Here is a 17,549-nt window from a genome sequence, read left to right on the forward strand (position 1 = left end):
CCTCTGCTCTTGAGCTGAAGTGCGGGGGGACCTGCTGCAAAACAAGGCAGCGTATGGATTATTATTTTGAAGTGATGCCCAGACGAAGGTTAACTGCAAAGCTCAGCTCGACATGTTCAAAGATACAGAAGAGAAAATGGGCCAACGTATTCCAAACAAAGATGATGCTCAACTGGACCAATCAGTGTTCTTTAAGGAAACTGAGGCATGAGAGAGTTTTGATGTGCAAAAGCAAAACTGTGAACAAGCTGATTAGTACAATAAGAAAGTTTCATTTGAAATAGGATGTGCTTAGCGTTGCACTCGTTCCAATCGTGTTGTTGCCCATCGGCAAATCTAGACCAGGCATGAGCAAACTATGTCTCTAATGACAGCATTTTCAGTGCTATTTTTAACTACAATACGTCTTGAACCGTTTGTGCAATCAAAATTAGAGTTGCAACAATTACTGATTATCCAGTGAATTCACAACTTTTTTGGTATTTGATTAATCGTTTTTAATTTAAAAATGTAAATATCCTTTGATTTCAGCCTCTCAGACGTGATTTTTATTTTTTATTTTTTTATGTTATCTATGAAAATATTCACACACATCAGCTTTGACTTTCCTGTTATGTTGCAGACCAAACCACTCACTGCTGGTTCATATTGACGCGGCCCAATCAGGACCTAACCGATTAATCGAAACAACAAGCTTCAGATTAATGGACTAAGGACATAATTGTCAGTTGCAACCATAAACAAAATAACAATTCCATAATTGGTTTCTGAATGTAGAGGCTCTTGGCTTTCCAGTGATATACTGTACAGGTCGCTGGGGTAGTCCAAGGTACTGCGTCACACCAGCGGCCAAGAAGACGAGGCATTGGTACGAAGCAGAGTGGGGGTTTGTTTACAAAGGTGCGTGAGCCTGGGTGACGAAGATGGACGGAGAAGCGAGCTTTAAGTTTTGCAGAAAAGTAATATTTTATTGGACATTTGGGCATTTCTTACCATCGTGTTTTGGCCGTGTTTTTGATTGAATGCAAACATGTGGAGTAGGTTGTATAGATTCAAGGAGGGAGGAAATTATTTGAATCCCTATAAGTAGTAAAGGAAACACTAGCCGAAAGTTTACACTCTTGGGTGATCAATTTTTGATACTTCAAAGTCGAAATTGTAAATCCCAAACTATTTTTTCTTGTACATTTTGGGTGCTTTAGTTCAGTAAATACATGTAAAATGTAGGGATGCTTTGATCAGGGTTTTATGCTGCCGATTCCAATACCGATCATCCATGAGTGAGATCGGCCGATACCAATACCGATCACATGGATTAACTGTAACTGTTTGTGAACATGGGCCAATATGAAGCTGGACTATCCGCCAAACTGTTGATGAAGTGCGACGCCTTTCCACCATTACTTGGTCGTGTTGAAGAGTCAGCAGGCTGTAAGTAACAATTTGTCAGTGTCCTAACTGTGTTTATTTTGTGGAAGTAATCGGACAAAAGGGGTTCAGCAGCTGTTCGTAAGTCCTCGGGAGCGCTTGGGAGTGTGACCAATCACAGTGGAGCGGGCTCGGCGGGGGGGGGGAGTAAATTACACAGACCGTTTGGGCGGGAGGCAGGAAACACTGCAGGAAGAGGAGTAGAGTCTGGAAAGCTTTCTGTGTGGGTTATCATGTATAGCTGCTCTATAGGAGTCCAGAACTCAATACAAAGGCCCGAAAATTAGTATAATAGGTCCCCTTTAAACAAAAGTCAGCAAAACTGCGAATCTGCAAAAGGTGAACTGTGCTGTAGCGAGGGAACACTGTAATCGATGTATTGGTTAGCCCCTAGACCAGGGGTGTCAAACTCGTGCCATGGAGGGCCGAGACACTGCAGGTTTTCTTTCCAGCCAGTCACTAAAGCAGGTGATTTTAACGATCAACACCTTCAGTTTGAGGGAAGGAGCTCATCAATGAAATCACCTGCTGAAGAAACTGGTTGGAGAGAAAACCTGCAGCGTCTCGGCCCTCCAGGGCACGAGTTTGACACATGTGCCCTAGACGGATGAAATTGGTATGAACCAAACACAAAGTTAGTGGCTTGGTCTGCATCATGTCAGAAAAGAGGCAAAAATGTCCATCACTGTTTTCCGAAGTCAAAGCTGATGTATGTGAAATTGTTTTGCTTACAACACAAAGATAATAGGTTTGCTTTCATGGATGACTAAAAAATATTCACATTTGAGAGACTAATAGAGGATATGTACATTGTAAAGTCCAAAAACGATTAATCGAATACCAAAAATGTTGTTAATTAATTGGACAATAGATTAATTGTTGCAGCTCTATGTACCACAACAGTTGGTCCCTCAATCACAGCCTGCCAAAGTATCCGTTTTTGTTTTTTGAGACTCAACGGAACATGACATGCCATACTTTACTGCAATGTGTGTGGGGAAATGCTGCTTTCATGTCGCCATAAAAACCTTTAAGCAAGTGAGATTGCTAGATAGAAACGAACCATCTTCTGTTTCCTTCTCTTCAAACAGCCACCAGACCCAGACGACATGCTGGGATCATCCCAAGATGGCGGAACTGTACCAGTCTCTGGGTAAGACATTAACAAGACTCTTTTTTTCGTTTTGTGGGAATCACTTGTCTTTGTGAACATGCACATGCACATGCAGAGAACAAGCATGTGCATGTAATGAGCAAGAGGGTGGGCAAAAGGACATCCCCTCATATTAATAATTAGCATGTTTATGTTACTTTATCAAAAAGGTTTTTGCTAGGTAATTGTCATGCAAATGTGCCGATGGATTGAGGTACCTGTGGTGGCCGTGTTCATTCCAGGTGGTGCAGTTCTAGTTCTGTCAAATAGACCAATGTATCCCTCCTGACTCTCATTTCTTTTCCAGCCGACCTGAACAACGTTCGTTTTTCAGCCTACCGGACAGCAATGAAACTCAGACGCCTGCAGAAAGCTTTGTGCTGTAAGTGCTTTATTATCATCTTTCCATCCATTTTCTTTTGGCACACTCGTGGTTGGAGTTGGTGCGATTGCTCCTCTAAAGTTACCGTACATGAAGGATGCGTGCGTGTGCGTGTCTGGTTAATTTTTTCCAGACCCGACCGTGATAAGAATAGGAGCCCTGATTTATAAATGGAATGTTTTTGTAGTTAGAGCATAGAGAACATGGTTACAACCTTCTAAATATATATATTTTTTAACATTATTAGAACCCTTCTAGACATGAAATAACACCCCTTTAGTCACCTTTAAACTTGTATTAGCCAATATAGTAGACATAATAAGAGGAAATAAGACATGATATCCACATAATATAGACTCACACATGTTAGCACTGGGAGAGTTCCTTGTTTCTTTTTGACTTCCTGTTCTGACAGTACTTCCTGTGGTCTCAACATAACATTACTGACTAACATTATTGGTAATTGCTGGCTTGACACATAGAAACACAGGAGGCAAGGATACCTGGAGATCCATACAGATCCACACAAGCACACAAAGCTCATACAAACTGACGAGTTATAGACGGCATGCATGTAGAGTGCCCTCATCTATACGTCACTGAGGTTTGCATCTCATAACTCAAGTGTTCTTCGTCTGTGCGTCCAAGCGTTTTTTTGTCTCCTGTTTTTCTCTCTCCAAGTCTCTCGCATACTGGCCCTGTCCACTGGACGAGAGACTTTCCTAATTGACTTTCCTAACTAACAGAAAGACAGAAAATAATCCATCAAGTCAAAAACATGACAAAAGTAAAGACAAAAGAAACGTCAATTAATGCTATCACTTCTACCGCAAGCTGCTGAATGTATTCCAATTGCTCCTCCACAGTTATGTTTGACAAACTTTCATAATAGAAAGCAGTGGAAAGACTCCAAATTAGTCCACAGTCGAAATCCAGATGTGCGATTGCTCGTCCACATGCAATACAAAGCGTAGATAATAAATTGTAAACGCAACCAGATAGAGACAGAACTGGCATGGAGTGTTTGTGTGTGCGCATGTGTATATATAGTGAGTTTATGTGCGAGTGCGTTGACGGGATTTCGCTAATAACTGATACACCGATACAGAGCGTACTCATGCACACGAAAAACATCTTCAACTGTATTGCAATTGTTCCTCCACAGTTATATTTGACAATCTTTCATAATGGAAAGCAAACTCTAAAACTTCCTACTCAAAATTAGTACACAAAAAGTTCCAGCTGTCATTTAATTAATGCAATCACTCCTCCACATGGATGTAAGTGCGTGTGTGTGTGCACGTGTGCGCTGGCGGAGATAATGCTGATCATCAATACACTGATATAAACACGTGCAAGTTAACAATGAGTAATGTGCAGCTTCATTGATCCAATGAGTGAGGTTTGCCCTCTCACCATTGCCCTTGTGCATCCTTGAGATTCCAACTTGCAGCGGATGAACTCGCCGTTGTCACATCCTCTTGTCTCTTGTCTCTTTGTGTCCAGTGGACCTGCTAAGCATGCCGACGGCGTGCGAGGTGTTCGACCAGCACGGCTTGAAGCAAAACGAGCAGCTGCTCGACATCTCCCAGCTGGTGGCCTGTCTGAGCAGCCTGTATCAGCGGCTGGAGCAGAGTCACGCCCATCTGGTCAGCGTCCCGCTCTGCGTCGACATGTGCCTCAACTGGTTGCTCAATGTCTACGACACGTAGGTGGAGACGCAGCGTTAAGGTACCATGTGCCTTTTTCAAGCCGGGCTCCAACTTGTCTTGTGTTCATGATTTGTTTGACAGCGCCCGCACTGGAAAGATCCGCACCTTGTCATTCAAAACTGGAATTGTCTCACTCTGCAAGGCTCACCTGGAGGATAAATACAGATGTAAGACACACATGCACACCTTATCAATACTGTACATTACAATTCCCATAGAACGCTTGTAAAATTTGAGAGATGCCCTTGCCAAGCCAAAAAAACCCAGAATTATCCATTTTCATCTTGAGATGCTATGCAAATTTGCCCTCTGGAGCTGTGTAGATATGACATCAGAGCAATCTGATTAGCTGCTTAGTAAAAGCTATGATGTTGTGATAATGGCATCACTTCTAAGCATGGGCTCCTGTCCACTATTTTGTGTTTGACCTTTTTGCGTGTATAGTTTATAGCGGGTGTTCTCTAATGGTCTTAACCTGGAACAATCATTTAGTCGCGATCCACTTTAAGGTAAACCAGTGCTGCTCAAACAGTGGAGGTGAACTCTCTGGGGAAAGGGGGGGTGTGAGAGGCAAAGAGAATTTTCAATATTAGTGCAGACCTGCCAACATGTATGAATTTGTCATACTCGGCATGCAACGTGACTCTTGAATACGCTTGTATGCTTTGCTGCTCTCCATTTTGTTGCATTTTGCTGGTTTCAGTTTCCAGTTCAGTTTGTACAGTACAGTTAAATAAATACATATTATCAGTTTCTTAATAGTATTTCAAATCTGGGGAGGCGGTAAAACATTTTTGTCCCACAGTGGAGGATGATGACTAAAATATTACTCTGTTTTACCTCGATTTTGTATATTACGTATTTTAATGTAATTTTTGACTAACTGTCTGACTCACCCAGGATGGATCTGTGACCCCCTTTTGGGTACCGACCCACCGGTTGAGAATCTCTGGTTTATAGTATAATATAAATATTATACTGTATATATATGAATATGTGTTTGGTCCCTTGTTGGTTTTGTAAATGTACCCCTTTCTGAAAAAATTAACAATCAATAATATTTATGGTAGGTATGGTAGTTTTTAAGTATTTGCCAGCTGTCAAGCATTCTGACCTCCACAGAGCGGTTAGGCATTCATGAAGCACGCAAATGAGTACTCCTAATTTCAACTCATCATGTGGATAAAAGACACCTAGACACCTGTCACACAAGTGCTATTCAAACCTGCACCAACATGGGCAAGACCAAAGAGCTGTCAAGGGGTCAAGCTGTAGACCTGCACAGTTGTGTTCACAATTGTGAGAAAGGTGAGGGAGCAACCCAGAATGACAAGGGAGGAGCTGGTAGATGAGGTCAAGGACGTTGGGAGCAGAGTCAGCAAGAAAAGCATTGCTGGGTTTCAACCATGTGACATAGAGGCAGTTCGTGTCACTTCCTGTGAATTTGGGAAAATCCGGGTGGAGAGAGGCCAGGGGCAGTGAGGCAGGCCGAGGTGCGTACGTGGAGCCCCTGGCAGATGCAGGCATGTGTCAATAATGCGATCACTTCACAACTTCCAATATGTAGACTTTTCCCCTCTTTTATGTTACTTTTCCGTTTTGTTTTCTTGCGACAGAGCAGGCTTTGTAATCTTGGCGGTATATTTACGATGTTTTACTAATTGGGCGCTTATACAGTTGGAGCATTGTATGCGGTATTTGGACATGACAAATCTATAGTTTTATGGTAATCGTAGTGTCCGAAAGAACAAGATCGCGGGTACAAGCGATTTCTCCGTAGGGTGGCAGGGCTCTCCCTTGGAGATAAGGTGAGAAGCACTGTCATCCGGGAGAGACTCTGAGTAGAACCGCTACTCCTCCGCATTGAGAGGAGCCAGATAAGGTGGCTTGGGCATCTCGTCAGGATGCCTCCGGGACGCCTCCCTTGGGAGGTGTTCAGGGCAAGTCTGACCGGTAGAAGGCCTCGGGAAAGACCCAGGACATGTTGGAGAGACTATGTCTCCCAACTGGCCTGGGAACACCTCGGGATCCGCCGGGAGGAGCTGGTCGAATTGGCCGGGGAGAGGAAAATCTGGGCCTCTCTGCTTAGGCTGCTGCCCCCGCGACCCGATCTCGGATAAGCGGTGGAAGATGGATGGAAATCTATAGTTTTCTGTTATGAGGCAATTATTTCTGCATTTGATATTTTTGAGTTCCAACAATGTTTTAACTTTGATTCTAGTATAAATTGTGCTTTTTGTTACTCACTGTAAACTGGAACATGTCCATACTCGGCTCCACTCGATGAGAGCGACAGGGTTAGCAAACACTGGGAAAGATGGCTTCTCTGCGTTTTTTAGTTGTTTCATGAACTTTTTTCCCATTATGATGGACTATGTTAGCAATAGTGTTTTCCAAAATACGTATTTGTGAGAACAGAGCATGAATGTGCATTGGTGCTCTGATTTTACATGACTTCAAGTTCCGAGTACATTTGTTTGTCCCCCATCTCTTTGAGGCGGGGCCGACAACAACCGGACGTGACATCATGTGAAACCCAGCAATTAGAAAGACATTTTGCTTTAATGGGTTGAGATCCTGCAGTGCCCGCAAGGTCCCCCTGCTCAAGAAGACACATGTACAGACCCGTCTGAATGTTGTATAGTCAACACCTGAGTGACTCACAGAAGGCTTGGGAGAATGTGATGTGGTCACATGACACCACAGTGGAGCTCTTTGGCATCTGGATGTGTTTGGAGGCAGAGAAATGGTGACTGGGTCCAACAACACCATCCCTACTGTTAAATATGGAGGTGGAAACATTCTACTTTGGGGATGTTTCTCTGACCAAAATACCTCCTGAGATGTGTGCAACCCTGGTGAGCAACTACAAGAAACATTTGACGACTGTGCTTGCCAACAAGGCTTTCTCCACCAACTATTAAACCACGTTTTTTACCATAAAAATTGAGGCCAGTTCATATTTTTGTAAGGGGGCAAACTAAAATCATCATGGGGATTAAATACTAATTTGGCAAGGCCAACTGTATACTGTTTGTTGTGAAAAGCAAACACTCCCCTGTCTAAAAATGCTTCATGTTCTTTTAGTTTGAGAAACAGTGATGTTGTCACAGCAACATCACGTTGGTAAATTCTCCCTCTCGACCCCTCCAGAACCTTTCTTCAATTGTCCAGGCTAAATATGTGCCCTGCAAACGAACCATTTGATGTACAAAATGAGGAATAAACTCTTTCTATTCTCTTTGTACAGTCTTGTTCAGGCAGATTGCGAGTGCGACCGGTTTCTGCGACCAGCGTCGCCTCGGCCTCTTGCTGCACGATTCCATCCAGATCCCGCGGCAGCTTGGTGAGGTGGCCTCATTCGGCGGCTCCAACATTGAGCCGTCTGTGCGAAGTTGCTTCCAGTTTGTAAGTGTTGTCCCCTTTGTCCCCTTTGACACCCTTTATTTCGATAGAATCTTTCATATTTATGATTCGTATACCAGTGTTTCCCACACTATAATTGGCCATGACACATCTACTTTATGGACACTGCGGACAATTTGTTAAAAAAGTGAACAGAGCAAAACAATTATATTTAGAAAATGCAATTGACCTTACTTTCTGCATATTTTTGTCATTTTTAATGAGAAAAAAATGAGAAGGGGCCCACAGCAGGACCTGCTGCTCGTTGAGAAGAGCTATGCATGCTTTCATGTCAGTCTCCAAAAGTGTCCAATACGACCAGAAAAAGTCTCAAGATTTGTCGCTAGCGGCCTTTTTGAAAAAGAGTATCTAGAGGGGTCTGATTACTCGCGAAATGTAGTGTAAGATGTGCTACGGTTTACCCAGTATGCCTTTCGGTGTGTAGCTAGTGGTGTCAATTTGCATGGTCGCACATCAGCTTTTATTTTGATGGGGAGGGAGATCAGGTTGCATTGTGTGTTGCACATGTGTTAACTTTCTGTTGTTAGGTGAGTGAGGTGGGTGTTTGGGTCAATGACCTCCTGTTCCTTTGTGCAGTATAAATACGTTTTTGCTAAGCTGATGAACAGTACTTCAAGCCAAAGTTTGCTTCTCACTAGCTCCTGTGCGACTCAAGCTCACCACAATGGCGACAAAGTCTGCCGCATCATCTTATTCTCTGGTAGAGATGAGGTGTAGGAAGAAGTGGGGTTATGCTCCATTCCGCCAACTACTGTATGGAATTGTAACAACGCTACATTGACACAGTCCCGTTATAATGTGTTGATGAGCGAGGGCAAACAGGTACTGCCAATAGTATTTGTGGCGGCCTGCCACGGTTCTGAAGCTCAAGCCATTATGGACTGAACCACTCTTGATGGCAAGTTTAAGATACAAATGAGGCAGTAAAAGCAGCTTTTTTTTAAATAATTGTGCTCAAAGAAAAAAAGGATTACCTCAAGGAAATGAGACGGTATTGCACATTCACTTGTGACTTTGTCAACTTATGGCAGCTGCTGTGTTAATTGTGTCGTATACTGTCTTTCTTCCGGTGGCTAACAATCTAAAAGAAAAATGTATAATAATCAAAAGTAAAAAAAATTAATACTAAAATATTTTGAAATAATGTTTAAAATATTTTTTAAATATTAATAAAAATGATGTATAAAATAATTAATTGATAATTATAGATGTATATAGTATAAAATAATACATATAAAATAAAAATACAGTCAAGCAATAAAACCACAGATTCTTCTTGTCTTATCTTGTCTTCTTGTTGCTTTTTTTCATTTATGAGTTTCCAGCCTTTACTTCATGTTCAAATAAACATTCATCACCAGAGCACACAATGGACATATGATGACTGTTTTTTTAACCCTGTGACCGCCAGGCCAACAACAAACCCGAGCTGGAGGCCGCCATGTTCCTGGACTGGATGCGTCTGGAGCCTCAGTCTATGGTGTGGTTGCCCGTGCTGCACCGTGTGGCTGCCGCTGAGACGGCCAAGCACCAGGCCAAGTGCAATATCTGCAAAGAGTGTCCCATCATCGGGTTCAGGTCAGCACAGAGCGTCTCCTCAGCACATGTGTGCATGCGGATTGGATCCTATTGTGCTCAACTGAACACGTTATCATGCTGAGCAGCTTATGTTTAATGTACAGTAATGAAAATTTAAATGACTTTGAAAGTCATTTGCACGCCACACCTGGTAGGAAAAAAAAATAGCACGAAGAACATAAACAAAATCCTGAAAGTGTTTGTTTAATAAGTTTCGATTTTAGAGGTTTTGCACATGCTAGTGCTAGAATTACGTAAATGTCTGTTCATACCTATTTTTTTTTACCCGATGGAACACAAATCTGGGTCTTTAAGGGCATCCTCACACCAGGTTCCCCACCCCCACGACCAGTTTGCTTGTCCCATCTCTTCTATTCTGCATTTTTACTGCAATTTCCCTGTCTTTGTGGATTATTTCAAATCTTATTTCAAGTCGTTGTGATTATTTACTTTGTGCAAGGTGGTGTCAGTCATTAATCACTTTGCGTGATCGCATGAATTAGATCACGCGTCTTTATTAAACACACAAATGTTGCGGGTGAACGAGTGTGCTGTCGGTTTTGACTTTGGATGATTTTGAATATTTTTTATTTTTTACAGCCGGCCCTTGCTTAATGACATTTCATGCTGCACACTCGCATCAATTAATACATTAATCCCTCACCACTTTGCACTTCAGATTTCATGGCTTCACTCTAACATTGTTTTCAAAAATATCTGAATTAATAAATCATGCTCTTTTGTGGTTGAATACGGCCTTTTAATATTAAAAAACCCTATGCATATTTAAGCAGTTTACTTCCATGCCTGCCTGCCAGCCACTCTGCTCCCTCTAGCACTGGAACTCATTTACAGCAACACACATGAGCACGAGTCTTATCTATGCCGTATATGTCTTCTTTTCACTTGTTATGTACTATTTTGGGTACTATTTTGAGTGCAAAAGTGACTATAGTGGTGTTATTTAATGTCTAAAGGGATGTAATAATGTTAAAAAAAAAACATATTTAAAAGGTCGTAAACAGGTTTTCTATGCTCTAACTATTAAAATATTTGATTTATAATTCCTACTTTGTGGAAGTTCACTTACCACGGTGGGGTCTGGAACCTATTAACAGCGATAAATGAGGGATGATTGTACTGTACAAAAAGAAAAATAGAGCTTGTTGCGTGGCTACTTAGGAAGGATGTCACTTTTGTCCTTTTCAGTTAACTTTTTGCCCTTCATGAAGTATCTCAAGAGCATGCACAAGGAATACTCTTAATGATCGCAGTGCATCAAAGAAAAGCAAAGGTAAATTAAAGATCGAAAAATGCTCAGAAAAAGAGCACGAGGCCCATTGTGCAATCACCCTATTAAAATAACACACCGTGTGTATCCTTTTCATTCGAGGAGGGTGTAGCTGCATTCATTCTTCACAAGACGATACATTTTATTTAAGAGCCAAAATGGCAGCCAGTAAAATCTCTTTTTGGATCTAGCCTGAAAGTCTTCCCCGAGTCTGCTCTAATGAGCCATAGATTGCTTGATGCTGCTTAGTTAGGTCTCCCTTTTTTCACCTTCTCTCTTCTTGGTTCTCTCTCTCTGTGCACAGATACCGCAGTCTGAAACATTTCAACTATGACATTTGCCAAAGCTGCTTTTTCTCCGGTCGTGTTGCCAAGGGACACAAGATGCAGTATCCTATGGTGGAGTACTGCACCCCGGTATGAATTTCCACATTTACATTCACACTCTGTAGAAACAGTACACACGCCAAGTGAAGATGCCAGCCTCACTGTCACTGTTAAGAAATTACCCCCTCTTCCCACTGAAATCTGCACAACTTCACTTAAAGCAGTGTCCAAAGTGTGGCTCGGGGGCAAGTTGTGGTCCACGGCACATTCTAAAATATTTAATTAAAAAAGAAAACTTAGAAAGAAAAAAAAACAGCGGCAAAAATGAAAAAAAAATCTAGTAATTTTACAACTAAAGTAAAAATACAAAGGAAATAAAGTTGCAATCATACATGAAAAAGTCAGTTGTAATATTATGACAAAAAATAACATCATTTTAGTAGCATAAGGTTGAAATATGAAAGAAAAAAGATTTTTTTGTCATAATGTTATGAGAAACAAACAAAAGAAAATAAAGTTGACATTTTTGGAAAATTTGTGTGGGGACAAAGTTCTAATATTACGAGGATAAAATCAAAATATTATGGGAATAAAGTCAAAATATTAAGGAACAAAAAGTTGTACTTTAACGTGAAAAAGTCCACATTATGCCAAAATAGCGCAACATTATGAAGAAAAATAATGTAATTTTAGAATATTAAAGAAAAAAGATGGTTTTTTTTCAAGTCAAAACATTATGAGAAACAAACAAAACAAAATAAAGGTGACATTTTTGGAAAATTAGGTTGGTGGGAAAAAGTTATAGTGTATCAAAAAGGATAAAGGATAAAATCAAAATAATATGGGAATTCAAACAGAGGCAGCTCATTGATGTACGTAATGAGGAAACAACTATTCCACCTACAAAGCCAACTATTAAAACACCTCCAAAAACCTCAGGCAAGGTTTTATGGTTTTGAATTTATGCTGTAACCATGTAGTAACAGGTACATTCATGATAACATGTCGTACTTACAGTATTTTGCTGTATTTTGGTCATTTTAAGCATTACGCAAACTTTCTTACTGCCGCACTGATTTCACATAGAAACGAACGCAAGGGCTAGCGCTAACTTTTCCACACTCAAAAACAAAAACACGGCTGCAGTGGCGGAAGCTCCAATATGTCGCGTTACTGTCACTACGCGATCCGTACTGGAATCGCGATCGGTTCTACGCATATGCAGAACGCGTATACATCCGTCTATCTACAGTATTTTACGGCAGTTTCAGATTGTAAACATTAATATTGGAGAAATTAAAACAAAATGAATAATTTTTTCTTATATCATATCCATGGTGCCTCTTTTATTGTTTTTATTCACCACTGAAAAAATATAGACAAAAGCATTTGCTATCAACATGTGTTTGGATGGATGGTATTTATAAGTGTGCAGAGACATTAGGGACATTGTCTACACATACACGCTCTCAGGAAGTGATTGTACATAACTTACTGCTGTGTACTAATGGAAGTATTCAATTTGCACACTTCAATATGTACCATAATTTCCAGGCATATTAGCCACACCCACTAAATTTAAAGAGGGAAAAAAAGATTTGTACATACTTTATATAGGCCGCACCTGTCTACAAGCCCCAGGTGTCCACAGCATACCATGGGATTTTTAGTACACTTAAAGATGTTAGACATACAGATTTTTTTTAAACTTTTGGTCAAATAAATGCTTTTTCCAAACAGTGCGTGTAACACGGCTAGTTAAACAGTGGCCTATGAGCCTAGTCATTCATCGCTGTCTTGCGGCTGTGTAGCGGCTGAGGTGTAGGGCATCTAAGGTCACTCTTTAGCAAGACAAAAACTCATGAACTTGTACTCTGTCGGAGCGAATGTGCTGACCCCGTTTATTCAACACAACATTTGATCAAAGCGTAGCAAAACAGTAGTCACCTTTATATAACGTCATCCATGCGCCCCTCTCACCAGGCATGACTAATCATCTTATGCTGCACTAGTGACGCTCTGAGCAGTCCAAACAGAAGCTGTAGTAATTCTACACTTGATCCAACTTACTTAAGATTTGTCAGATCAAAACACGATCACAGCATAAGACTTCAAAACCACGATATTAGCTCCCACTTCACAACTTCCTGAAGCATTATGCCATAAATGCCAGCATTTAGCCATAAATTAGGCGAGAAGAAGAAGCGGGTAAATATTGATGATTTCCAGTTAGTGTGACAGTCATCGATTTGGGATAATACTACACTGTCAAAATTTGCGCACTCAGGAATGAAGTACACTGTATACGTATTGAAGTATTTCTTTTGAGACACAGGCTTGGTGAATGCTGTATTGTTGCTTTTCTGTCTGTTAGAATTTAATGTTCTTGAGGCAAAAGTGTAATCTCCCGGAACTGATGCAGGGTTTTGGTGTATAAAATGTGTAAATGATCTACCGTATGCCCAACAAGTCACATATTCCTCTGTTGACAAATGGAGAGCAATCAAACGACATTTTAACGTTACGCATTGGTGCCCAGACCACGTCGGGGGAGGACGTCAGGGATTTTGCCAAGGTGCTGAAGAACAAGTTCAGAACCAAGCGCTACTTTGCCAAACACCCACGTATGGGCTACCTGCCGGTCCAGACCATCCTAGAGGGTGACAACATGGAAACGTGAGTCTCTCCTTAAAAATTGTTTGAAATTTTAAGTTAGTCCATGATCACACATTGTAATTAAAGGATTAAAGGATTACTATTACCATGGCTACAGCTGCATTGTTTAAAGATCGGTGGACCAAAATGTCACTTTCTTTTTTTTCTTTGTCGGTCCAATACTAGTTTGAATGTGGTAGTTTCTCTTTTGGTACTACAGCTTCCATCATGCCTTCATGTGGCCTTGTGCCATCTGTGTCATTTTTGTTTTTTTGTCTTCCAGTCCTGTCACGCTGATCAACTTCTGGCCCGTAGATCATGCGTGAGTACAAACACCCACACACTGTCACTTGTTTTGTTGTCAAGTTGGGTTTTAAATATACAATAATCCGTCGCCACTTAGCGCTTCGAAGTTTGTAGCTTCACTCTATCACGGTTTTTCAAAAATATATGAACTCTTTCACTGCCAAAGACTTCTATTGACGTCCTTTCAAAAAGTAACGTTGACTGCCAAAGACGTCTATTGACGTCTTTTGCTTTTTTTCACGGGAGCTACAGATCAAAGTCTTATTCATCTTGTGCGTGAATTTCTGAATTGTACAGTAGGCAATATATTTCTGTCCCAGTAGGGGGCAACAGTTCTTTTTTGCTCCACCCGGCAGTTACAGATTGTGTATGAAGAAGACGTATTGAGGGCTGAGAGAGGAAAATGGCGAAACACATGCAGAAATCAAGCGGATACACATGTATTAAATACACTTGAAGTATAAAATGTATAGGTACTCAACACTAATGAATGATAATGTAAGATGGTCGATGAACAGATGGAATTACAGTCACGGTGAAGCCACTCACAACACACAACTACTGCGTTCAAGGACCACCATGAATGGCATTTAGCATCTCAGCTAAGCCCACCGCCGCAATGAAATAAAACAGAATTTATACACATAAAGAGGCATTTTCAGGATTTTTCTGAAACTGGCAGCTAGGGTGCATAACGTCCTCTGAGATGCGGAGTTAACAGTGAGCTTTACTTCTAGCAGATTCTTAGTTACACCACTGCACACTGCCCTCCTGTGGGCTCATGCGGCATTCATGCGGATTAATGAGTCCCTGCTTGTATTCACCAAGGCCCCTTCTTCCCTTGTGTTGTTTTTTTTTTTTTCCGGCAGGCCTGGCTCATCCCCTCAGCTTTCGCACGACGATACGCACACACGGATCGAGCACTACGCCAACCGGTAACACAAACACACACGGGGACCATTTTGATGATGTGATTTTAGAGAGATAATGAAGCATCACACACATCCTGGAAAATAAAAATAAGTATTTACATTCAAGTAAACACATTCTTCTTATTATTCCCCCCCCTAAATAAAACACTATCAAGCATTAAAATGGCTAAGTGAACTAAAATACAAATATAAGGCTTTCAGAAGATGCATTCAAAGACATGTTGTGACATGTAATATTCTACACCTGGTCACTAGGTGTCTATATTGTTACATTGATGAGACAATAGCCAACACTGGAAGTTAAAAAAAATAACAAGGAATTCTCCTAATGCTCATGTGAGTCTATATTATGTCCTATTTATGTTGTATTTTCTCTTATTATAGCTACTATAAACAGTAGTAATAGGAGTGTATTTCATGTCTAGAGTGCTCTCATAATGTAAAAAACATGTCTTTTTGGTCAAAATATGACATAATTCTGGAACCAATTAATTGCGATAAACGAGGAATTACTTGGTGTGTTGTTTTTTTTTTAAACATTTTTTGTGACTGTTGCATGCACCTCATCAACACAAGGCTGTTCCATCGCTGTTTTATGGAAATTGGGTGCATAATCATTGCTGAGTATGGCAGTGTATATGTTAAAATCAGCGTTCCTGGATCCTTTTTTCCCCCCTGACAAAACTGTAAAGATTGATGTCTCTGAAAATCCACATGCATCCGTACCTTTAAACCAATGGTGGCCAAACCTTCCCCCCCGAGGATTGTATAATGATAATTTTAATGTATTTTAGATTTTGTTAAAAGGCTAATCTAATGCTAGTAGGATATATATAAATCAAACTGCAGCTCTGCTTTGCATTACAGGTGACAAAATGTATTATTATTACTGTATTATCATGATATAACGAGTGCATTATCAGTAGTTTGTCCCAGCACTAGTTGAGATATATATATATAGTATATATAGTAGACGCCCCTACAACGTAAATAATCCGTTCCGAGAACGTTTATGTTATAGGGTTTTTATGTTATACGAAGCGTAAAATACATGTAAATAGCCTAATCCGTTCCAAGATCTTCCCAAACTCACACCTTTAACACTTCAAAATATTCAAAGTCCACCAAATATGGTGGGAAAATATAAGAAAACGTTAGCATAAACATAGTACAGTAACATTCCAATATAAAATAAGGTAATAAATAAGATTACTGTAAATGAATAAAACTGAAAAACCAAAACAATCTTACCGTTCACGAGATGTCTTGATCAGGAGCACGCAAGTGGAGGCAGGAAGGAGGAGGAGGAGGACTAGCCTTAAAGAGTGTAAGAGTCAGCTGGTCTCAGAGACAAACGCACACGCACTACAAGATAATGCTGTGTGCAAAATTTTAATTTGTAACTTAACTTAATTGTTTAAGTTATTTTAAAGGCGACTACGAAGATGAAGGAGGTTGAAGGGAGAAGTCTGTCTCGCACACAAACGTGCTGTATAAGTCAGCCAATAAGATGAGAGCGGAGGCGCTGCCCCGAAAATCAGCCAATGAGCGCGTGAAGCGTCAGAAGGCGTCACCAAGTGTGAGTCTGAACTTGCACCGACTTGAGGCATTAATAAAGTTGATTGGAAAAAAAAAACTTGCACCGGCTTGACGCTTTACGTTATATGGAATTTCTTCTGTAATACGAAGCAAAAACTTTACATAAATTCTTTATGTTCAGTGGAATTTACGTAAAAGGAGGTTTATGTTATGCGAGGTACTACTGTATAAATATATATATAGATACAGTATATATATTATAGATTTGGATTTTAATGAGGTGTTAAGTAGAGCTCCAATATGCAAAAACAAGAAGGGGGAGTGAGGCAAAAAGCATTTTGAAAAAGTAATTTATTGAAAACAACAATTAAACTATAGGCTGTTTATTAGCTGATCAAAAGTTTAAGACCACAGGCTATAAAAGCCAAAAGCTTGCTCAAATTTTTCATTTTCTGTCAGGCTTTCACACTGTCATGCCCTCCTGATGGCTAAAGCTAAGAAGCTTTCTCTTTTTGAACGTGGTCGGATTGTTGAGCTGCATAAGCAAGGCCTCTCGCAGCGTGCCATTACTGCTGAGGTTGGGTGCAGTAAGACAGTCATTCTACATTTTTTGAAAGATCCTGAGCATTATGGAACAAAAAAGTCAAGTTGTAGACCCAAAAAAATCACACCTACGCTGAGCCATATATATATATATATATTATGGATGTATGTCACCTATAGCACAAAGCTAAAATGCTGTGGATGTTTTGTTCATATAGCATCGCATATACTGTATGCTTTTAGCGTCTTTAATGTACAAAATGTATGAAAGTGCCCCC

General features: G+C 40.5%; 1 protein-coding gene across 14 annotated transcripts in view; it reads left to right on the forward strand.

The window, feature by feature from the left end:
• Positions 1-17,549, forward strand: part of dmd (dystrophin) — a 235,406-nt gene that overhangs the window by 206,838 nt on the left and 11,019 nt on the right. For 12 of the 14 annotated variants that reach the window (XM_054772711.1, XM_054772719.1, XM_054772736.1 and 9 more), the window contains 10 exons: positions 2,520-2,581; positions 2,889-2,963; positions 4,470-4,671; positions 4,757-4,842; positions 7,926-8,083; positions 9,513-9,679; positions 11,275-11,386; positions 13,836-13,972; positions 14,235-14,273; positions 15,127-15,192. In XM_054772711.1, the coding sequence (XP_054628686.1) occupies positions 2,520-2,581; positions 2,889-2,963; positions 4,470-4,671; positions 4,757-4,842; positions 7,926-8,083; positions 9,513-9,679; positions 11,275-11,386; positions 13,836-13,972; positions 14,235-14,273; positions 15,127-15,192 (1,104 nt within the window). Of the gene's footprint in view, positions 1-2,519; positions 2,582-2,888; positions 2,964-4,469; positions 4,672-4,756; positions 4,843-7,925; positions 8,084-9,512; positions 9,680-11,274; positions 11,387-13,835; positions 13,973-14,234; positions 14,274-15,126; positions 15,193-17,549 lie in introns of those variants that run through there. The other 2 variants (XR_008569972.1, XR_008569973.1) reach the window with 2 other exon arrangements.

The sequence above is a fragment of the Dunckerocampus dactyliophorus genome, chromosome 1 (genome assembly GCF_027744805.1).
Source record: "Dunckerocampus dactyliophorus isolate RoL2022-P2 chromosome 1, RoL_Ddac_1.1, whole genome shotgun sequence".
Lineage (NCBI taxonomy): Eukaryota > Metazoa > Chordata > Actinopteri > Syngnathiformes > Syngnathidae > Dunckerocampus > Dunckerocampus dactyliophorus.